Raw genomic sequence first — 19,625 nt, 5'->3', positions numbered from 1 at the left:
CAAACAATGAAATAGAAAGAGTGTTCCAGTTGGCTTTTCTGCTGATGTAGTAAACTCCATGACCAAAAATTACTTGAAGAGGAATGGCTTTACTTGACTTAATACTTCATTCCTTATCTATCATTATTATGTGAAGTCTAAGCAGGAACTCAGGGGCAGGAACCTGGAGGCAGAAACTATGGAGAAAGGATGGTCACTGGTTCATGTTCACCGCTGCCGCTGGTACCACGTCCTCCTCCTCTCTTCTCTGTAAAGCAGCCTTGTCTGTCCTGGGGCTCACTTGGTAGAGCAGGCTGGCCTCAACTCACAGAGATCTGTCTGCCTCTGCTTCCCAAGTGCTGGGAATAAAAGCATGTGCCACCACACCCGACTTCAGCTGCTCTTCTTACACACAGTAGGACTACCTTCCTAGGGTCCACACCACTCACTGTCCACTATAAATCTCCAGTCAAGACAGTTCTTTGATGACATGGTCACAGGCCATTCTGATGGAGTAATTCTTCCACTGAAGCTCACTCTTCCCAGACAACTCTAGTGTGTGTCAAATTGATCTTAAAGATTAGTAGGACCTGGGAAGGGGATTTCCAGTCACAGTGTGCTATCTAGAGTACCTTGTGTTCTCTGAGTCACAACTACGTTGATATATTTCCTCATAAAATTGTAAACATCCACACAAATGTAGAACACACGTGGAACTAAATGTTTTAGGAGTCTTATTTGTATTACTTCAGGAATTTAGTGTTAAACTTAATTCTCGCAAATTAACAAAATATGTGTGCATAGAAAAATAAATAAAAAAGAAAGTATTAGATTTTTTTCCATCTTAAACAGTTTCATTTTGTGTTTTTTCCCCACCATGTTGCTCTATTGAGACAGAAGATTTAATAATTCTGTCATTGTTTAAATACTCCTAGGAAAATAAGTATTTAATAATTTATACAAGATAAAGTATTTCTACTTTAAACCGATATTTGTTTTACTTGTCTGTCATAAGCAGAAAATTTTTTAGCCATATATTCTAGCACAAATGAATGCATTTTTCAGGGACATATTTTTCATGCATTATTTTCAGTCAAAGATTTTTGTCAAAATCATAAGGCATTTTTTATGCACAATGTGGGATAATAAGTGTCACAGTTCTTATACCATGTGCAGTAGGGATCAATATAAAATTTCTATTGATATTCGAAGCAATAAGAGATCCAAGTAGAAAATTATATATTTTTTTGTCATTTAGAATGAAATCAGAACAGCCAGTAACTTGAAAATAAAGAATACAAGGAACACTGACATTTCCAATTCATAGTTATAATTAGAAAGTGACAGAACTTAAAAAAAAATGTGTGGCTTTCATAGTCTTCCTTTCTTTTTGTGATTTGCAGGCCAAAGCACAGCATTCTATGCCTATTCACCAAGTCTCCATGAGCCCATTTTATCTGATGCCACCCTATGAATAATAGCCCTGGGTCTCTTTCCTTCTGCATGCGCAGCAGAAAATAACTTACTTAATTTCTTGTATATTAATTCTTTGGTTCTATAAAAGTGCTAGGAGTTGCCATGAGCTGGTTAGTACTTTTGCCTTGTTGATACCAATGGGCCATCTCTTAATGGTTCTGGGTAGTTCTTGTAATGGTGACCCTTAAGATAGAGGGCTTGTCTGCCTCAGCTCTCCATCCCTCAGTCTCTCTGTCTCTTTCTATTGCTGTCTCTCAGTGTCATCATCTCTTTCTATCTCAGTCTCTCTGTAGAGAACATTTGAGCCCAAATGCCTCTGTTACTTTGTAGAGTATCTTCTCTTCCCCTTGTACTTCATTTTCCCTTGATGCCATCAGTGAGCACACACACACAGGTCACTTTTGAATCTGATGCCCAAGCTTTGTCTCAGGCAGCCTCCCATTCTCCTCATGCAACTTTAAACAAAACAATAATTTTCCATGGCCAAAAGAAAAGATGTTCTTCAGAAGCTGTCCTGAAAACCCTACATGTGTACAGCCTGCACAGACTTCTGATGGGGCTAATTTCATAACAGTGTTCTATGAGCCCCATTGTGTATGTGGCAGCCTGTGTAGAAATTAGCTTGATTTGGAAAATAACCAGGCTAACTAAAGGATAGTCTTTTTCTACTTCCCATGTAGATTAGATCGATGTATGTCTCTCTTAGGATCCTCATTGTTGTCTAGGTTCTCTGTGATTGTGATTTGTAGGCTGGTTTTCTTTGATTTATGTCTAAAATTCACTTATGAGTGAGTATATATGATAATTGTCTTTCAACGTCTGGGCTACCTCACTCAATACGATGCATTCTAGCTCCACCCCTAGGTCTCGAGGAAGGCTGTTTCCTAATTTTCTATAAAATCACCATACTGATATCCAAAGGGGCTGTACCAGCTTGCACTCTATCACCACACACAAAACTCAAGTCCAAATGGATCAAAGACCTCAACATAAAGCCAGCCACACTGAACCTCATAGAAGAGAAAGTGGGAAGTACACTTGAACGCACTGGCACAGGCGACCACTTCCTAAATATAGCCCAGTAGCACAAACACTGAGAGAAACAATTAATAGATGGGAACTCCTGAAACTGAAAAGCTTCTGTAAAGCAAACGACACGACCAACAAACAATACAACAGCCTACAGAATGGAAAATGATCTTCACAAATCCCACATCAGACAGAGGTCTGATCTCCAAAATATACAAAAAAAAAAAAAACACTTAAGAAATTGGTCATCAAAAGAACAAATAATCCAATAAAATAAAATAAAGACCTAAACAGAGAACTCTCAACAGAGGAATCTAAAATGGCTGAAAGACACTTAAGGAAATGTTTGACATCCTTAGCCATCAGGGAAATGCAAATCAAAACAACTCTGAGATTCCATCTTACTCCTGTAAGAATGGCCAAGATCAAAAACATTGATGACAACTTATGCTGGAGAGGATGTGAGGTAAAGGGAACATTCCTGCATTGCTGGTGGGAGTTTATGTTAAATTTATAAAATTGGATAATTTACACGTACCACAAAATCACAGTCTATACTCAACTCCCTACTGCTCATCTATCCTAGATTTATCTATCACTCAAGCATGAACAGGGTAGGTCCACTAAATTATTTCCTTACAAATACATTTAATTGACCAGAAAGTACTGTCAACATGTACTAGATTCTAGCTGTGAAATGACTCAGGTTCTGAACTTCTCCTCTTAGGCCTCTGCATCTCTCCTTGAACTATTACAAAAGGTTACTGATTGATTTGACAGTGGTTCAGTATGTGTCACATTCATATTTAATTTTCCCCACTGCTACCAATAGCAATTTCATATATACACATATCTGATTATGCTAATCTAATTCAACTCTAATAATGAAAGCCTCATAACTTAATGCAATGGAAATTAAAATTTATATCTCGACTCATTTATCTTGAATAATAAAGTGTGTCTTCAAATCTTCATCTAAGATAATTTTCTATTCTATTCTATTCCATTCACACTTTTACAACAAATCTGGTCACTGATATTTGTCCATTTTACCCATTAACAGCATGACTTCACTATTTTCAACTCATCTATAGCTAAATTCTGTCTTTCTTATAACTTGCTTTTGTTTTTTCCACAGAGGATTTAATCCACAAAGTCTACTTTCTTAATCAGAGGACTACAATGTAAATGCATGGCTAGGAAGAAGGATACAAGGAGTCCACAACTGTTGCTTCATGTCCAGTAAAGCCAGGGACACCACTGGCACCATTTTACTAGGTTCAACTCAAGTTACGACTGACTTCCACAACTATAGCTGTATAAGCAAATTTAATGACTTCAAAAAGAGTGATAACTAAAAGCAATGATGTAATCATCTTCTAGCTTTGGATCACACTTTTAATCTCATTACTGGCTAGAAGATGCCACGGGATACAGGAGCAAACAGATCACTGTGAGTTTGAGACCAACCTGGTCTACCCAGTGAACTTCAAGACATCTAGGGGTACTTAATCTCTGTCTCAGTAATAAAAAAAAATCTAAGTCTTAATTGGACAGGACAACATGTGTTACTTTGTGCCCAACATCCAGAAGAGCATGAACTTTGGAAAGAGTGAAGCCAGTTAAAATGGCATTGTGCAGGCTAGGAGGAAGTTCTGTAATACAGTGGTTGCCTAATATATGTGCAGAGCTGGGGTTCAATCCCCTGTGCTAAAATAAATAGAATGAGGCAATCTGTAGACATTTCAGTGGATCAAGTGTTTGCTTCATGAGCATGAGGATATGAGGCTGGTCCCTAGCTCCTACATCAAATAGATTCAGCTGGATGCTTGTGACACCCCAGTGATGGTAGACAAAGCAGGAGGGTCCTTTGAGCTTGTTGTCCAGACAATGACCCCCAGCCAATGAGAAACCATGACTCAAAAAAAAAAAAAAAAAAAAGGAAGGTGGAGAAGGGCTGGTGAGAGTTCAGATTCCTAGCACCTACATGAAAATGCCTGGCAAGGCCATGTAACTCCAGCACTAAAGGGCAAAGAGTAAGGAGGGTGACTCGGACTCACTGCTTACCAGCCTAGCACCTTGCTTCATGAGGGACCTGGTCTCAAGGAGACAGAGCTGAGAATAGAGCAGGGACTCACCAGGATCTTTCCAAGTTTCTGTGTACTTACACATACATACGCACACACACACACACACACACACACAAAACCACACTCACACACACACACACACACACCCCAGAGAGAGAAAAAATGTAAGGTAGAGATCATTAGCAAAAGACACCTGATATCATACTCTGATCTAAGCATTTATACCCTTAAATATCTATACACCCCTGCACACACATATGCAAATAGGAATGTGTGCACCTGAAGTCACACACATAAAATAAAATAAAGCTATCAGTGTGTGGAACTAAACATTTTACATCAACATTTAGTTTTGAAAAATAAGATAGTTAGAGAAGAGCAGAAGTTTTCTGGGAATTATCATGACTAATCATAAGAAAAGGCTCTTTACAGTAAGAGGATTTTTTTTAAAAAAAAAAAGTTCATACATGGTGACACATGCCTGTCTCTCTACTGTAGAAACTGAGGCAGGAGGAGAGCTTAAGGCTAGGATTTTCAGACAAGCCTGAAAAACAATGATATTCCCATATGAATATATGTAATAAAATACTATATAATATACACTAATATTTATGTATAAAGTAAGTACATGGCATAATCATTTATTGTATTGATGAATTTTTACTTTTAACAAAGTAATTATAAATCATTTTTACTATGGTTAAATCAAAACTATTTTACTTCGTGGAAACACTGATTATGCAGAAATTGATATTCAAGTCTATTATCAAGATAAAAATCTTTAACACATACACTAAGTGTCCTAAATTTTTCTGTAAAATGTTAATATCCTAAAGTTCAATATTTACAACTATTTGTTCTTGTATATAACATACCAAACATAAGCATTTCAATGGCAAACTAAAGGAAAAAGTTGAGAGTAGAGATGATATCAAATAGATAGACATACAAAATCCACCTGTTACTGTGAGTTTTGATTAGTAAAACATAAAGAGCTTGCGGAGTATGATGGCATATGCAAAGCTTAGAAAAGATTTTTATTGCTCTAAGAAAACATTGGTTTTGTTTAATTTTTGTCATTGCTAATACAAACTTTCCAAAGAAATAGAATAATTTAATTTTCTCCTCCGAGACTTTTTACTACTTCAGGTAATTTTGACGTTGCATTAAAAAATATTTCTACGATAGCTGAAGTGATATTTTAAAATGATTTGAAAACACATTTCTTCAAAAGATTTTGTTATAAACATTGGAAGGAGACATTTCCCAGTAGTATCTGGTTCACTGTAAATGATTCTGCTAAGGAAGTTGCTGCTGATCATGCATTTTAAGGACATTTTCATCTATTCTCACTAGGAGAATACTTATATTCTGAGGATTGAGTGCATCGTGTTACTCTGCAGAATTCTAACATTTTTTTTAAAAACTCCTCAAACTCTGTATGGGAAACTAAAAGTTTACATATTCGATTTTTTTCTCCCACCCTTGATTGTTTGTTGCTCACATTTAATCATCATTTCTACCCACACCTAAGAATGCAATAATAAAGCTGAAACTAGGGAGACAAGCGTGTCTCTGAAGAGTGTCCATTACCCTTGGACGTTCTAGCGTGAGGGTTGGGTGGTAGACTACTGTTCATTTCTTCTCTAACACACTCCAGTCCCTACTTGGCACCCACCTATACCTTGATTCCACACTTCCTGGGATTCTAATAATTCAGGCCATATGCATTCCAAAACCAATAATAATAAATAATAATAATAACTGGAAACAAAACTCAGAGTTGCTGATACATTTCCCTCTCTTCTAATTAGTCTAATTCCTGCAATATATTAGAAACATCATTTAACAAGGATACTTACTCCAGAGCTTCTGTTTACAGAAAATTTCATCTAAGTGAACAGCAGTAGTCTTTCTATTATACATATACCAGAGAAACTAGTGTATCCACTCCCACATGCAAAGTCATTAATAAATCTGTAACCAGTGATCTGAGTAAGAGGTGACATTTTCAGTCAATAAAACCAACGCCATACTTACAGTGGTGGCTGAGGGGGCTGGCTTTCAGCATTCCTTGGTGTTTTGCAGGCAGCAGGCTTCGCCATGTCCCTGACAACACACCTGGGGCGCATGATAGACAGCACAACGCACTATTAATTATAAAAGTGAAGAGCATTTCTGGCAATTAAACACCGTACTGAAAACACAATCTAAAGGCAAATCTTGGTGAGCCCCTTCAATATTGGCATCAGGCCCCAAAAAGGCCCTGTAAGGTGGAATTCTTTTCCTTGGATTTCCACAGGCCCAAATACACCCACACAAATTCTATGCTGGCCTCAATATCTGACTTTCCTTTCAGCGTCAATGCAATGATTGTCAGCAGCTTTTCCCATAGCAGAAAAGCTATTGAAAGCCTTGGTCTCACCATGGGAAGCCATCTAAGAGCTGAGAAATAGGAACCGCTGCTGTGTGGATAGGTTAAAAAAATCAAGCAGAATTTTCTGTGGCTTTGGCTGTCTCACTAGAAGATACAGATTCTCGTTTCACATCATCAACCACCACATATGTTTTCCTGCTTATACAGAAAGAGATCTTAGAGGCTTCTAGATTCCCGCCCCCATATTCCAAATTCCCTTCAAGCTGAGGAGGAGGAAGAAATGAAGGGCAGCTTTACACGGGAAGTGTGTACGGATTCATGTACAATAAATCTTGAAAAGCCGCTGTACCTTGAGACCTTCATCATAAAATAAATGCAGAAGGTAGACAAGATAGCTAAGCTCCAAAGGGCAGCAGGAGTTGATGATATTCTTACTCTCATGTTAACAGGGCTTAGAGCACCAAAGGGATCCATTGGCCAAAATCAGAAAATGCCTCCAGCTGAGACTGTACTTAACTGACTTAGATACTTCTCAAAGCTGTAAATCAAACACAGCTTTAAAGAGAGAAGCCTGATTATAAATACTGAGGCTTGACATTGTAGAATTTTCTAGACATAAATGCCCTGAGGTTCTAGGACCCCCAAGCATGAGCCCTATCCCTCCCTAAAATCTTTCTTGGAGATTTGGCTACATTACTCAAAATTAAGGCCAATTATGTAATGCCAAGAGATCTCTGGTGAGGCCATGGTAATAAACTGTTTTGTCAGAGGAAAAGCTGCGTGGCAAAATTCTCCACTTCTGAAAGATATCATACAGGTAGACGTGGACACAAAATGTGCACACCCAGACACACATTGCTCATCCCACCAGCAAGAACACTCAGAAATCAGTACACAAATACAGTGAGCGAAGAAAGGAGTCATGTGAAAACCTCAACACTTTCCTCCTGGGATGAAGGCTAAATCTGGGCTCGCTGAATGCCCAATAGATGGTCAAGAGAGAACAGTGAGAAATATCCCCAGGAACCAGAAAGCCTTATGTTATTGTCACAGCTTCATGAAGAAGCTATTCATGTAGCGCCATTGCAGGAAGACAGCTGTTAGAAGCCATGGATAAGAATTTCTCAGCCTTGGGACTTCAGTCTCACTTTCACAAGGTAGAATGCCCAATAACTTAAATTTCATAGCAGTGGGAAAATCTTTGACAATTCTTACTCTTCCCAAAATAGCATATGCAGCCTATTTGATCTACACGGGCTGGCTTCTGAAAATACCACCAACTTAGAGAATTTTTGAAGAATTTGAGAATCAAGATTTTGCTTTTTCTCCCTTGAGGATCAAGTATTTGTAGAAAGCTTTGAAATAAATCTACCACATGAAGATTTTCTTATTCTTTGAAGTGACTGTTTTCTAAGAATCACAGAATATTATACACCACTGGTAGTTTTCTAAGCTAAACTTTAAAAAAAACTACAAAGCCATGCTTTTAGAAGAAAACTGTCATACAATGTCAAGACCCCGTGGTTTGGTTTTAAAACTTGGGGCATATTTCTTCCATCTGCACTTGCTACTCAACCTTTCTGGAAGAGAACAAACTTGATTTGAATTTCTGAATTTTGAAGCTTCATTAAATCATAAAAATAAACACACCACTCTACAAACACAATACCCTTAGAATTGATTTCAATATAGATTCACATTTTAAGTTATTTCCTTGTTTATTTTTGGTATTGGAGATTAAGCTTAGGCAAGCATTCTACCATTGCTGTAATCCCAACCTGGCTTTTCACAAAATTGCCCAAGCTAGTCTTGAACTCCCTCTGTAAACCAGGTGACCCTCCAACTTGTTACCTTATCGCGGCTTCCTGAGCAGCAGGGATTAGAGACCTGTGCGACTAAACAAAGTTAATTTAGACATAACTCCTAAGAAAAAGACAACACCACATCTCCATACTCATCTTTACCCACAAGACATTCCTTCTACTGATAGAGTTAGTTACCAAATCTGAGTTTTGAGAGAAGAAACGATTTGTTTGAGATTGCTAATCATTCAGCCAGATTAAAAGGACTCTTAGTCATGATGACATAGATTTCTATATTTTTTAATCTGAAATAGTTTTAGAAGAAGTAGCTTCTAGATACAAGAAAGTGTGATAGACAAGACAGTGCAGAGGTTCCTCCACTCTTGCTGAGTCCGTTTTTGATTAACTCGAATGTGATCATCTCAACGAAGAATCCCATGGAAAATGGCCAAACTCTATTGTAGGAAGCCGAGGTCAGGATGCCACAGCTAATTTAGCTTCTGTTAAACTGCTTCTGCAAAGCCCCCTGCAGCTGCCAGTGAGATGCCAGGATGTATATTTGCCTTCAAAAACCCTGTGCTCCTGACACTCGGGCTATGTGTAGGTCCGAAAACTTGAGTGTAGTTCCTGCTGGATGAAATGAAAAGACTTTGAGTGGGCTACACAGTTTGTAAATTGTGTTTGAGTGGTCATCTCTGATGGGCTACCCATACCAACAGAAAAAAAAATATCCGATGCTCAGAACAAGACATACTGAATAAATAATATTTTCAAGGTTTTTGTTAGCCTATAAGGTTTAACATTCCTTTAAAATTATGATCAAATTAATCTCAGTTTAAAGAGTTAAAAATCTTAATATTTTTCACAGTATTAGTGTATGGAATTTGTTTAGCTCAAGACATTAGACACATTATAATGATAAGGTTCCTTCATTTTTTAAGAAATTCAATGGTAGTTCAGTGTCTTGATGTTCTCTCCATGATTCACTTCAACTATATATTCGGAGATCACAAATCCTGCCATGATGTTCACTTCCTTTCATCTTTATAGTCTGAGCAACATTTTGAGGCATTTGACCTCTCACTCTTTGTAATGTCTTCAATTACACGGTGAAAAAATCAGATCTGAACTCTTACAACCTTGTATGTAAGCATTCGCTTATGCCTTAAGCATCACGAAAGCCTTATGCAAATAAGGCATTCTGCAGCTACCTCTGGGGAATGCTCCTCCTGACCCCACCCTCAGCACTGCTGGGATTTAGAATGATTGCAATCAATTCAAGGAATAACTGCCAACTGCCCACTCAACCACTCCTGCCCTTCCATGCACATACAGACAGGAGAGAGATTCACACTGCCACAGCCAGTAGATGCGACCAAGGAAAGGCTCTCATGTCTCCACACAGCAGCTGAAGGTACTTTCAGATACTAGAGTATGTGAATTAAAGATTCTGAATGCTTTCAAGAAGTATAAATTTACATCATTTCTCTCTCACTCTTCTCCCTCCCTCCTTCCCTCTCTGTCCCTCTCTTGCCCCACACCCTTCTTTGACTTCCCATTTTGGTGCTTGCAATCACTACCTTCAACCAGGCTTCTACATAAAACCACCATGACTACTTTATAAAGCTTTATCCACATTAAACTTTAAGTTGTTCAATGTTTCATAGTTAACATCAAGCAGCCACTCCCTGTGCTCTAAGTTGCTGCTAACAGACTACAGCTGTTGACAGGTTGGTTTTAGTCACCTGATTTTCTTATTATTGGTGGAGACAATTCCAGTTAAACAGCACAGGAGAAATAGGTTAAGTTTATACCAACTTTGGACAGGTTACTGGACTAACCTACACTTGCCTTAAATACATAAGAATATTAAAGTAAGGATGAGAAAATTAAATCTTTCAAAAACGCAGTCTTCTCATTTGCTGGGCAGAGGCATTTTCATTGTCTTCTTTTCCTTCTTATCCTCAGAATATTCTAAGTTGTTCTCAATCACACCATTTACCACTAAGTACATAAATATATGCAAATTTCCTATCTCTATGCTGGTACTCCTTCTTAATCCCAGTCATACATGCAATTGCCCCTCTGGCACTGAATATCTTACAGGCAACTTAGCGGCAACATCTCTTAAGTGATACATCATTCCTCCAAACCTGATTCCCCAGTATTTCTATCTTTGCTAGGAGTAAAAATCTCTCTCTAGCTATTAGGTCCAAACTTTGGACTTTGCTTCTCTTTTTCTCACACTCTATGCCTAGTCTACCATACCAGCTACATTTTCAAAATGAGTCTACAATCTGTATCTAATCTTCTCTACTCTACAGACATCATTTTACTTTAATTCTGAGCACAAGGTATTCATTGGGAGGTCAGACAACAGCATGTTAAAGTTGGTTCTCTCTTTCTACCATATAGGTCATGCACATCAAATTCAGGTCATCAGCCTTGAAAGCAAGCACCTTTACACATTGATCTGTCTCACTGACCCTACCCATGGATTTTTGATGGACTGCTCAGTCTTCACCCTTGATCTGGTCTTTGAGTTTATTCTCAGCACAGACTCAGATTTTTTTAAAAACTAAGTCATATATGACACCATTACCCACAATTCTGCATTAGCACCCCAGTCTTTTTATGATAAAATGACGAGTCTTTAAGGTATCTTCTAGCTAATCATAACTTTGGGAGCTCACCTTCTGTCCTTCTATATCCCAAATATCCTCCTTTCCAACAATGATCTTACCATCTTTGCACCAGTCTTTAACTCTATGTGGAGCGCTCTCTCCTATACGACTAAACCTTTACATTTCTATAACTTGCTTCAAGTGTCAGTCTTTGAGATCCCCTACCCCACTAAGTCTTCTCACTCCTATAGTGTGCTACCCCGCAGCACACTGACATATTCCCAAGCATCCTCTTCATTTCCCTACCCTACAGAATTCATATCTCATGTTTCCCGTTGCTTAAAATGAAGAGTTGCGAGGGGGAGGGGGAGGGAAATGGGAAGCGGTGGTGGGGACGAGGCAGAAATCCTTAATAAATAAATAAATTAAAAAAAAAATGAAGAGTTGCTCAATTGTAGAGCTTTTCCAGCATACTTTTTTAGGCGCTATAGATTTCAAACTTGAGTAACTAAGTTAACACGCTAAAGTACATGATTCAGAATAAACTATATAGAACATTTTTTTGAAATTATAACACATTTCTGTCAAATATTTTCAAAATATAATTTATAGTGAACAGCATTATTATTTGAATTAGCACCACTGTTTGCTTTGATAGAGTTCTCTTTCTGAACAAAAATATTTCTTAGCATATGACACAGTAAATGGGAATAAATCTCTCTCTCTCTTCCTCTCTTTCCCTCCCTCCCTCTCCCTTTTCCCCTTTTGTCCGTGTGTGTGTGTGTGTGTGTGTGTGTGTGTGTGTGTGTGTGTGATCATCAAGACATTAGTATCAGGGCTCTTCCTCAATCACTCTTCACTATAGTTTTGAGACAGGGTTTCTCTCTGAAATTCAGCTGCACAGGCTAGGCAGTGCTCTCCAGGAATCTGCAGTGCCCAAGCAGGTGGACACAGGCACACAGGACCATGCCCCGCTTTTTTATGTGCATGTAGAAATGGGACTTAGATATTCATGCTATCACATCAAGCACTGTGCCAACTAAGCCAACTCTTCATCTCATGGGAGAAACAAAACCCTTCAATGACCAAGTCCTGCTTTAAATATTTATACAACAAATTTTAGGAAATAACACCTTAAAACTGTGATTAAGAAAATATCTTAATGGCACGGGGTTTTGATCCTACTTAATGTGCTGGCTTTGTGGAAGCCTAGCCAGTTTGGATGTTCACCTTCCTAGATATGGACGGAGGGGGGAGGACCTAGGACTTACCACAGGGCAGGGAACCTGGACTGCTCTGTGGACTGGAGAGGGAGGGGGAGAGGAGTGGGGGGAGGGGTAGAAGGGTGGGAGGAGGGGGAGAAGGGTGGGAGGAGGGGGAGGGAAATGGGAGGCTGGGAGGAGGTGGAAACTTGTTTTTTGTTTATGTTTTTTTTTCTTCTTTTCTTAATAAAAAAATTATTAAAAAAAAAATAAAATTGGGTGCTCAGAGTTTGATACATTTAAAAAAAAAAAAAGAAAAAAAAAAGAAAGAATGGATCTTTTGGCTTGTTCTTTTTCCAAACAGGATCTGAACTTCATATTCAACATTAATCACATACCAAAGTGTAGAAATTTCATCTTTCACTATAAAAAGGTGTGTGGATATCCCACTTGATAGAAAAGGGAACTTAGAAAAAGAAGCTGAATACTTTAGAGATACCATTTCATTTCTAGACCTGGGGAGATTGCCACCAAGCCTGAAGATGAATAGAAGGAGGACCCAAGCAGTAGAAGAAGAGAATCAACATCTTCAACCTTTTCCCTAACTTCCATATGTAAGGAATTTCACATTTATGTCTCCCTCTTCCCCACATATAAATGAGTAAGCAAATTACAATGTTTAAAATTTTGATACTGATAACTGGCAAGTGTTGTTACTTTAAAAAGCCAGGATTTGGATCAGTGACTGATATTCCCCATATATTTGCAGTTCTTTGAGGCTAAGAGGATAATAAGATGTCTGGTGTCTTCAATAACCTTTCAGAATCAGTAGTTTATGATGCAGGTGCACTATTGAAAGCTTTTAAATAATCCCACAAATGTGTGTGTTCTCGAAACATTGCTCACAAGACCATACTCTTCAAATATCACAGTAGTATTGACAGAAAGAGGTCATATTAGCTTAAGTAGAAATATAAAGTGACTTTAATCCAATTGGAACACTGTAAAATTTAATATGCAATGCAGCTCATCTGACATAAAGAAAGATTTATACAAAAATCTATCAAAGATAAAAGATCAGTCACTTTAAGGCAGAGTACAATTGATAAAAATCACTTCAAATACATTTTGCAACCAAAAAAAGAGCCTTCAGAAGAGATTTCATTCCCATTCACAAATTCTAAAAGAGGAAAAGCTTCAAAAGTATTATCTTAAATCACATTTCATATTAAAATTTGCATAATGGTGTCAATTCCAAGCTGAAGAAATGAGAATGATGGGTTTTCCCCATAAGATAAAGAAGGAGCGGATGAAACTCTCCATCAAGAGGAGAATGTGAATGTCGGGGTTTAAAAAGCTAGACAGAAGCTAGACAGAATCAGAAACGATCATGGTCTCTTCTGCCACCGATGCACCTTCTGGGAATTCTCAACAACCACATGGGGTTTATTTTAAGAAAACCACAAAGACAGGTGAAGCTGATTTCTAACTACAAGAAAGCGAAACATCTGGCCATCTTTCACAATGAACCCTGAGAGTACTGACCTTGTCCAGCAATGGCCAAGACATTGGTATTCAGAAAACTAGACAAAGAGGCTCCTAAAAGAGATGATTTGCTATTGAGATTAATACAGTAGTGAAACATTTGAAGAATAAAACTTGTTTTCAAAGACAAGGAAGGGAAGAAAATAATGAGAATTAAGTCTTTGCTCTACACCCTGCCCTAAGAGTCATCACTATTCTAACAAGTTCCATCCTGCAAAATCCTACATCTGTTCAAAGGATATCAGCATCATTTCCAATTAATTTCTTTTTTAAGATTTATTTAATGCTGGTATGTGCGTGTGTGTGTGTGTGTGTGTGTGTGTGTGTGTGTGTGTGTGTATGCGCGTGCGCACGCACGTGTGCACAGGAGCCTGCAGAGGTGAGAAGAAGGCATTAAAAAGTCTGAAGCTGTGGCCTTAAAACTCAACTCTGACCCAATGAACGAGCAGCAAGTTCTCTTAAATAGTGAGCCATCTCTCTAGTCTCCCTAGCAGCCTATTTTTATCCAAGCTATTATTTTAACAAAATCAATGTATTTCCCCATTCACCATTCTTGAAATCTTATAGTCATGTACAAATTTCATCTGATTTCATACCCCACACATATGTCCTCTCATTTGCATTTTCTTACTCATGTGAATGCATTAAGAGTCAATGGAGCAGGGGGAAGCATCCAATATGTTGAGGCCTCATGACTGGTTTTGAGCTGAGAATAGATAGAACCTGCCAATTTAATGTCAGTGGGTTTGGAAGGAAAAAAATGGCTCTGTAATAATGAAGCTGGTGAGTGTTGATAATTTGATGAAAATCTGCATTGAGAAAAGAGGTAATGACAGAAGAGAGAGGGGAAAATTCAAGGCAAAAATTGAAGCAGGAAGAGAGGAGGGTAAGGGCTGGGCAAAATAAAGAAAAGGAGAAACAAAGGAGTTTTTAAAAGAAACTATGTTGCTGAGGAGGTTGGGGAGGTAGCACAGCAAAAAGAGGTTATCATTTTATCAAACATCAATCTTGGATTGAACTATAGCTACCATCTCCACTTCTTCCAGAATGGTCCTAGAAGACAACACTTGGTAAGATTCATTTTGGAAAGGTATGGAGAGTGCAACCACATCCCCTCTTGCCCTCATGGCTCTCACTTCCTAGGACAGAACTCCATCTAACAACATCTCGGCTGACCTGTGCCAGAGGCCCAAGAAACTCTCTGTGGTCCGCCTCTTCTCCCAGCTGCAGCTCCCAAACAGTACCGTTTGCGGCCCTTAAGTCTGGAAAGCAGGAAGAACTTAGCAGGTTCCTATTTTATTTCACACAAGAGAAACCTTTTACCTTCTAGAACACATTTTGCTATGGTAAGCCCTAACCCCCTCAGCATGCTCATGTGAGCATGTTCAACAGCATTCTGACCTCAGCTAATTCTTCCTCAAAAACCCACTGGAGCAATCGAGGCAAAGTCTATCTAGAGACTTCTGAGGAGGTTTAAAGAAACTGTTCGGGTTTCTGTTTGTTTGTTTTGTTTTGTCAAGGAAAAAAAATTAACCTGAAAAGTCATAATGCATAGTATTTAGGAAAAAAGCCAGGAACAACTAAAGGACATCTAATTTCATCTGGCAATTTAGGAAAGAGTCTGCACCAGCTGGCTAGACTTGTTGTGTTCCTCTGGAAGCCAGGGGAGATCATGCTTCTGTGCAGAACACATTGGACTCCATTTGCACAAGCCTAAGGCCCGCCCATTCATGTCCACTGAAACATCTGGAAACCACTGCCTGTCATACCCACATTCACTCACAGAAACATCTTCACTCAAAGAAAACCATATACATTTTTTTAAATAAAAGAAAATATATTGGTATAAAACCACACAATCTTATTGCAAGAGTCATGGGCCTAACATCAGTTATCTTAAAGACAAAACAGTTTACAGTCTCTAGTGTTTTCATTTCATTTGTGAAGTGTATTCACAGTTGATTTATTTGCCTTGTTGAGACTCGGTGGTCTAAACTGCTGGCTGTGATCCAGCAGAGCCAGAGCGTGGCCTAGAGAAACCACCACTGAGTTGAAAGAGTGAAAGAGAAGACATTTTTCTCTCCAATAGCACCACTTTAAAAAGAAACGTCAACAGTCTCAAAGAGAGGTATACATCTTAAAACTGTCTTCAGTCACTTGAAAAGGCAACTCAGCAAACTGGGATGAATTTAGATGTGAAATCTGAAGAACCGTATAACTAGAAAATAGCAGTTAATAATACTAGCTGACATTCCTTAATGTTTCCAGTGAACCTTAGGGCATGGCATTCATTTCTTCAGTCAGGTAATCCAATCAGACACTATACATTGTACTTGGTGTTTTATGAGGAAAACAAAACCAGCGATATTCAAGTTACAAATTGACTTGTAAAATAACACAACTCCTCAGAAGGACAAGTTTTGGAAAGTACATGATACCTGTGAAATATTTTTCTTTGTAATTTAACTGTTAGTAATAGCCACTGAATATAGTTTATTTTTTAGATAGAGAGCCCCATTTAGCCTAAGTTAGCCTCAAGCTCACCAGGACTTGAACTTCTAATCCCCTAGCAAGAATTTTGGTGTGCTGCCACACCTGTTTTGGGCAGTACTGGGGATTGAACCTAGTGCCTTGGGCACGCTAGGCTAGTACTCTTCCAAATGAGCTACATTCCGAGTCCAGCAGCTATAATTATAACGGAGCATTTCAAGTTGTAGGCACTGATGTTTAGCAGATTCGTCTGGCCATGCTTGAATGCTATGCGAGAACAAAAGACAGTTGTTGTATAACAGTTTGCCATCGTCTCCGTGCTTATGCCGAACCTATGAAATCTGATGGTAAAAACAAAGAAAGTGGACAGCAGTAAAATAAAATGCTGGAGTTATTTTACAAGTTTTCCAATTTTTAGGAAACATTTTAAGTAGGTGTATGGCTTTAAGAATGCCTCTTTGCCACAAGTCATTCGTTTTCTTCTCATCTGGCAGCCAGATAACTAATAAATAGCTACTTAGAGAGTCCTCAACAGTTCCTTGGTGGGATTTCTGTGGATTTTAAATAGACAAAATGAGCTGGAAAGTGAAATTTACAAAGGCATTAATGAAATATTTCAGTCATTACATTCAATTAATGCTAACCAGATTTGCAGCAGATTCACCTGCCTTGAGAATTAAAGAGTTAATGGGGCCCATCAGATAAGAATGTGTGCCGCACTGTGGAATGCGTGTGAATGCATACGTGCCTAGAAAGAAACAGACACTATTCATTCGTTGTAAATAAATGATAATTTAATTTGTCAAGAGACCACAGTGCCTGTTTTACCTGAATATGATAAAAGGACAAAACAATTCAGCTTGACACTTTGGTAGCAACTCTAATGCCTGAATATAATTGCTTTTTGTCGTGATTTCTGTGCTTAGAAGAAAAGCAAATAAATATTGTAAATTATTTTTTGTATCCCTTTCACCCAAGCTGATGAAGTTATCCCCAGTCACTTAGGAAATATTCATTTAGGATGATCAAAAACATAGAACACAAGATTCCTCAAACTCACTGGGACCGAGGTACATCCTCCAAGCTTTCTGCTTTTTCTTGATATAGCAGAACTATCATGCCAATGGCTTTGCAGAGGTGACTCCATGTTGCTCAGGTGTCATATCTGCATCTGCCTCAAACTTGACTAAGCACTGAGCATAAACAATTCCAGTGGAAAGGGGCAGAAAGAGGAGATAGGAACAAGAGGAACAGAGTTTCCTGTGAGATCATGTCTCCTAGGAACATCAGAAGCTTCGCACATAAAGTCTCACTAACATGGCTGTCTAAACAGGAGCTGAACAAAGACAAAAAAAAAAAAAATAGCATAGTAACATGGATAGGGAAAAGGCCATGAGGCCTCAACTCTGCACAAGAACTGCAAGCACCTAAGGAACGTTGAGAGCAGGCGAAGTAGTTTTTCCCAAGAAAGAGTATACCACTTGTTTATCTAACGCCAAATGGTCAGCCCTGAAAACATACATACAAATAACATTTTAAAAAATAGGTTGTATTTATGTCTTTAGGTATATGTATGTATATACATATATGCATATAGCAACAACTAATGAAAAAACATGTAAACATGTATTAAAAGAGATGAAGGAGGGGTACATGGAAAGATTTAGAGGGAGAAAAGAGAAGGGAGAAATATATAATTATATTATAATCTCAGAAAATAAAAAAAAAACAGAGAAAAAAATTATCTTAGTTGTCCTCCGCTGAAATCCCCATACAATTTCCAAGATTTTCGGGGCACTCCATTAAGTCACTGGTTGTAGGAACACAGTCCAGAAATGGAGTCCTATGAGAATTCTGAATACTTGGAAGAAAACTCCAAGAAAGCAAGTCAAGTGTCTTGTGACCTCAGTTTCTTCAAAACACAAATTGTTTCTTAGACTGTTCTTGTGTCCCTCCCAGGAGTAGCAGATTCGAGTGGGTTGACTTCAGACTATTTATTACAACTGACTATTGCTAGTTGTTTATATGCCTCTATGGAAAAACATGTTTGCTTGCTTGTTTGTTTGTTTGTACAGTGTGACTTTTCGACCACGTGTGGCATGCCCTTTCGATTGTATACTTTACTCTTGTGACTCCTCTCTACCCTCGAGGTTTAAGTTGTCTGATGTTCTCAATAAAGATGGTCATTGTCACTGCATGAGACTTTAGTGTGCCTCACTTAGCTTCATTCTCCCAGGTCCTGCCACCAGCTCTAGCTGCAAACAGCTGATGCTCACAATCTCTGTGCTGCTGCGATTCCTTCTTTCTGGCTCTCTAATGGTGACTCTTCCTTTGAAAGCTCTCTCAAAGTCACACATTCTTACAGCTAGAAATTCCAAATTTATTTTTCCTCAATTTTTCTTCTCTCACAGAGTCCATTAATAGGATTCCCATTCCCTTCTATGGACAAGGCTTTCACAGCTGTCTTGTTCTGGGGTGTTTCATTTATACATATCACTTATTGTCCATCTCTTCCTCGTAACTCCCAACATAGGTCATCCACCAACCCAGGTCAGTCAGATTCACATTTCTAGAGCGTGCTCGACACGTTCATCTCCTTCCCATATCCCATTTCCCTTCCATCAAATTGTCTGTCACATTCTGTCTCTTAATTTCCAGTCTTTCTCAAAAGTCAACTCAGATATCCAGAACTCCATGATAACTTCCAACCTTAGCACTCTGAGTAATATTTTACAAGTATCTTCTAAAAACCCAGATCATATATAGGCAACAAATATTATATTTAATAACATCAGCCTAAATACTGGGAAGAAGCTGAAAATCTTTACTTAAAAACATGACAGATATCAGTATGGTTTTCTAAAGTCTCACTGGAATGCCCGAGAAATCATGAGATCTATATGAGTTGTTTAAAAAGGCCGGTGTAACTGATGAACAATGAATGTTTAGAGACACCTGTTCTAAGCCACACTCCAAGCCAATTGCTATAATCACAACCTGCAAGCAAGTTA

At 38.4% G+C, this 19,625-nt stretch overlaps 1 protein-coding gene across 22 annotated transcripts in view; it reads right to left on the bottom strand.

Annotated features, from left to right (window-relative positions):
• The window catches only part of Rims1 (regulating synaptic membrane exocytosis 1), a 468,858-nt gene that overhangs the window by 378,708 nt on the left and 70,525 nt on the right, over positions 1-19,625 (bottom strand). For 18 of the 22 annotated variants that reach the window (XM_041655608.1, XM_041655624.1, XM_041655607.1 and 15 more), the window contains exon 2: positions 6,615-6,695. The exons of the other annotated variants lie outside the window; for them this stretch is intronic. In XM_041655608.1, coding sequence (XP_041511542.1) covers positions 6,615-6,695 — 81 coding nt within the window. The remainder of the gene's footprint in view (positions 1-6,614; positions 6,696-19,625) is intronic. 22 annotated transcript variants of the gene reach the window in all.

This window comes from Microtus oregoni, unplaced genomic scaffold, assembly GCF_018167655.1.
Source record: "Microtus oregoni isolate MIOR12 unplaced genomic scaffold, Mior012 000007F_ref0000211, whole genome shotgun sequence".
Lineage (NCBI taxonomy): Eukaryota > Metazoa > Chordata > Mammalia > Rodentia > Cricetidae > Microtus > Microtus oregoni.
This window is presented reverse-complemented; position numbering and strand designations above follow the sequence as displayed.